The 3,899-nt window shown below is 61.7% G+C and overlaps 1 protein-coding gene across 1 annotated transcript; it reads left to right on the forward strand.

Annotated features, from left to right (window-relative positions):
* The first annotated feature begins 327 nt into the window (after positions 1-327).
* Positions 328-2,657, forward strand: LOC103771182 (5'-AMP-activated protein kinase subunit gamma-3-like). The gene is made up of 10 exons (XM_008938472.1): positions 328-579; positions 663-744; positions 819-877; positions 1,153-1,198; positions 1,328-1,382; positions 1,483-1,609; positions 1,714-1,879; positions 2,045-2,082; positions 2,262-2,408; positions 2,487-2,657. The coding sequence occupies exons 1-10, from the start codon at positions 499-501 to the stop codon at positions 2,601-2,603; spliced, it is 918 nt and encodes a 305-aa protein (XP_008936720.1). The 5' UTR covers positions 328-498; the 3' UTR covers positions 2,604-2,657.
* Positions 2,658-3,899: the final 1,242 nt, after the last annotated feature.

A 3,899-nucleotide genomic window follows, 5' to 3' on the forward strand; every position in this document is an offset into this window, starting at 1 on the left:
GCCCGCCCTGAGGAGGAAGGTGGGTATCAGGCAGCACCTGGATTTGTAAGAGGTGGGGCTGGCTCACTCATGCACTGAGTGTATCAGTCCTCTGCCCACCCTATCCGTACCCCTTGTCACCTCACTCCTCAGCTCCTTCCCAGCAGCTCCCAGTGCCTTGCAGGCTGGAGAGCTGAAGCGCTGTGTGCTATCCCTCTGGAGTGGGGAACGGAGGGGGTGTGTGTCTGTGGGGAGCATCTTGTCCTGCAGCATCCCCTTGCTTCCCCCGGGCAGGAGGGTGCTGAGACCTGGCAGCTCAGCTCACTGGCCAGTGCTGGAGTGGGTTTGCCTACAGGGTTCCCAGAGGCCCTGTGCCTCAGGAAGGATGGGGAGAAGGAGAAAGAGGAGGAGGCAGAGTACAGGCAGAGGAGGCCAAGACCCGTCACCTTCACATTGGGCAATGAGATCCTGGGGCTGGGCCCAGAGACTGAGTTTCAAAGCCCTGACGCTGAGGTCTACATGCATTTCATGAGGAGCCACTGCTGCTACGACGCCATCCCCACCAGCTGCAAGCTCGTCGTCTTTGACATCTCCTTGGAGGTGAGAAATGAGGGATCGGTGGGGACGGGAAGGGCGGGAGCAGGCTTGGGCACACCCTGACCCACTCCCCACTCTGCCAGCAGATCAAAAAAGCCTTCGTGGCACTGGTGGCCAACGGGGTGCGTGCTGCCCCGCTCTGGGACAGCAAGACACAGAGCTTTGTGGGTGAGTGCCAGCAGCAGTGGCCCCTGGCCCCTTCCCCTGCCGGGCAGTGCTGCCAGCCCCACATGTCTCTGCAGGGATGCTCACCATCACCGACTTCATCAACATCCTCCACCGCTACTACCGCTCGCCCCTGGTGAGTGCGGAGGGGAGGGCACGGGGCAGGGAGAGGTTGACCCCACCTCTCCTTGTCCCCTCTTCCCTCTCCTGGTCCCCTCTTCATCACTAGACCATGACTAGGGGATGCTCTGGGCCAGCCTAGCATCCACTTGGTGCCCCTTTGCCCCACAGACAAGATATGATTCCTGTGCTTAGGGTAATGGGGTGGGATGCCTAGGGAATGGGGCAGTGCCCCAGAGTCCCCTCAGCCCCCATCGGGCCACTGTGACCAGGGCATCTCCCTGTCCTCAGGTTCAGATCTACGAGGTGGAGGAGCACAAGATTGAGACCTGGAGAGGTAAAAAGCAGGAGGTGGTGTGGGTGTCTGGACAAGGGATGTCGCACAGGGCATGGAGGTGGGCTTCTGGGGTGTGGGGCTGCATGAGTGGGCTGGAGGATCCCATCTCCCAGCTCTCTCCCTTGGCAGAGGTGTACCTGCAGGGCTCCTTCAAGCCACTGGTCTACATCTCCCCGAGTGATAGGTGAGCGCCTGCCCTCTGGGGGAGAGCACACTCCACGGGGTGGGTGTGTGTGTGCCCGGAATGCAGCCCTAAACCCTCACGGTGTCCACATCACCCACAGCCTCTTCGATGCTGTCTACTCCCTGATCAAGCACAAGATCCACCGCTTACCCGTCATCGAGCCCATCTCGGGCAACGTCCTGCACATCCTGACGCACAAGCGCATCCTCAAGTTCCTCCACATCTTTGTGAGTGCCAGGGCACCGTGTGCACACACACGGCAGGCGTGTAGGGGCACAAGCAAGGGCGCCAGGGTGTGTGAAGGTGCCAGCCCAGCCCTGCCTCGCTGTAGGGCTCCACCGTCCCCAAGCCACGCTTCCTGAAGAAAACGGTGCAGGAGCTGTGCATCGGCACCTTCCGTGACGTGGCTGTCGTGCCCGAGACCGCGCCCGTCTACACCGCCCTGGAGATCTTCGTGGACCGACGTGTTTCCGCCCTGCCTGTCATCAACGATGCCGGTACCTAGGGAGGGGAGCAGCGACCCCTCATCTCCCTCCGCCAGCAGCTTCGGCCCCATTCCCACCCAAAATCTTCTCCTGGCCCTTAGGCTGCCCCTTGGGGTGCATGGGGAGGGAGCACAGCGAGAGCCTCCTCCCCAGCCCCTTCACTGTCTCTCCTTGCAGGGCAAGTGGTTGGCCTCTACTCCCGGTTTGATGTCATTGTGAGTACCGTGTCTGCACGCCCGCCTGTGCCTGTGCAAACCCACTCCCGGTGCAGGGACACGCACGTGCCAGCGCAGATCAGCCCCGTGCATCCCCACGGCTCGGTGTCCCTCACTGTGCCGGCACAAGGGGGTGTGAGGACACGTTGGGGTGCTGAGAGGGGCCACCTGTCCCACAGCACCTGGCGGCCCAGAAGACCTACAACAACCTGGACATCAGCGTGCGGGAGGCACTGCAGCAGCGCACCATCTGCCTGGAGGGGGTCCTCACCTGCTACCCCCACGAAACCATGGAGGACATCATTGACCGTATCGCCAAGGCGCAGGTGAGCGGCTGGGGCGCCGGCGCCAGCCCCCCCTGCCTGCTGCCTGACCTGCCTGTGACGCTCTGCCTGCGCCCATAGGTCCATCGCCTTGTTCTGGTGGACGAGAACCAGTACCCGCGGGGCATCGTCTCCCTCTCCGACATCCTCCAGGCCCTTGTGCTCACTCCCGCAGGTATCGATGCTCTTAACTCTTAGCCCGCACCGCTCCATCTTTCTCCACTTGCACCTTCTGTTTCTCTCCACTTCAGGTAGGCGCCGTCCCCTGCCACTGCGTGTCTGTCCCCTCTCCCCTGATGGGTCACCTGCACCTCATCACCTCCCTGCTTGGGCCACCCACCTCCACCCCAACTGAACCAGCCCCAGGGGATGGAGGAGGCTGGGCTGGGGTTCGGCAGTGCTGGGTGCCCAGGTGGGGATGGTAGGACCTGGGTGCTGCTTGTCCGCGGGGACACAATGATTGCAGGGGATACATCCCTTCTGAGGTCCTAATCCATGGCATGTGTGAGGAAGGATGGGCCACCAGCCAATGAGATAACTCCAGACCAAGAGATAGCCCTGTCCAAGCAGCACAGGGGATGCAAGTTTTGCAGGTCCCTGGGCTTTGGTCTGGATGAAGGTTTTGAGGTGTGATGCATCCCAAGACAAAAGCCCTTTTTTTGACCTTGCCTCAAAGCCCCACTGAGATTTGAGCCCCTCCAGTGCCTTTCCTAGGAGACACAAAGGGGATAGATCTCCTGCACACCCCAGCCACGCTGCCCACCACTACCCACAACCACAGTGTGGCTGACCCACAGGCCATGGATGGCCAAAGCCCTCCACCCTTCCCAGCTGCCACGGCCCCAAAGCTGCTTGCCCCAGGAATGGGGCTGGCACCCAGGCTGTGCTGGGACTGCACTGCCTGGCTGCCTGTACCTGGTGAGTCCTTGGTGGCCATGGGTGGGCACGGTGCTGGCACACACTGTGGCACCCATCTAGGGGTGAACTGGGGAAGGTGGAGCTGGCCTCAGTGCCCAGCTGCTTCCCAAAAGTAATGATGCTTTTTTTGGGGTGGTGGTGGTGAACAGGCTTAGGACAGCCTCATGTCCACCAGCTCCCCTGGCAGTGCCCAGTTGCTCCACACAGAAGATGGCTGGGAGTGGCATTAACCACACCAGACATAGGAGCATCCCCATTTCCCCATCATGGTGCCTTCATTCACCCCATCCCTGGTGCCCAGGGGGGTAGCTGTGTCAGGAGCTGCAGGAGGCCAAAGGGAGGTCCTGCTCCAGGCCAGCCCCCTCTTCCTCTCCTACCCTAGGGCTTGCACCCAAGCCAGGGATGGAGGCAAGTCCTCACTGTTGACCAGGGTGGGTCAGAGGGCTGTGCCACAGGGTGCCAGCCCAGTGACAGTGCCCACTGGGGACCTTGCATGCTCTCTCGCCCCACAGGCATCGACCGATCCTTGCTCTGAAGACACCAGGGAAGTGCCGCCGTAGTCCCATCAGACCTGGG

The sequence above is a fragment of the Merops nubicus genome, unplaced genomic scaffold, assembly GCF_000691845.1.
Source record: "Merops nubicus isolate BGI_N331 unplaced genomic scaffold, ASM69184v1 scaffold32134, whole genome shotgun sequence".
NCBI lineage: Eukaryota > Metazoa > Chordata > Aves > Coraciiformes > Meropidae > Merops > Merops nubicus.

What these genes read in the sequence shown, in the direction of transcription:
- LOC103771182 (XM_008938472.1), top strand. Translation starts at nt 499, where the DNA reads ATGCATTTCATGAGGAGCCACTGCTGCTACGACGCCATCCCCACCAGC. An exon ending in GCCTGTCATCAACGATGCCG is followed by an intron (nt 1,880 to 2,044) that starts GTACCTAGGGAG and finishes CTCTCCTTGCAG; the next exon opens with GGCAAGTGGTTGGCCTCTAC. An exon ending in ACTCCCGGTTTGATGTCATT is followed by an intron (nt 2,083 to 2,261) that starts GTGAGTACCGTG and finishes CCTGTCCCACAG; the next exon opens with CACCTGGCGGCCCAGAAGAC.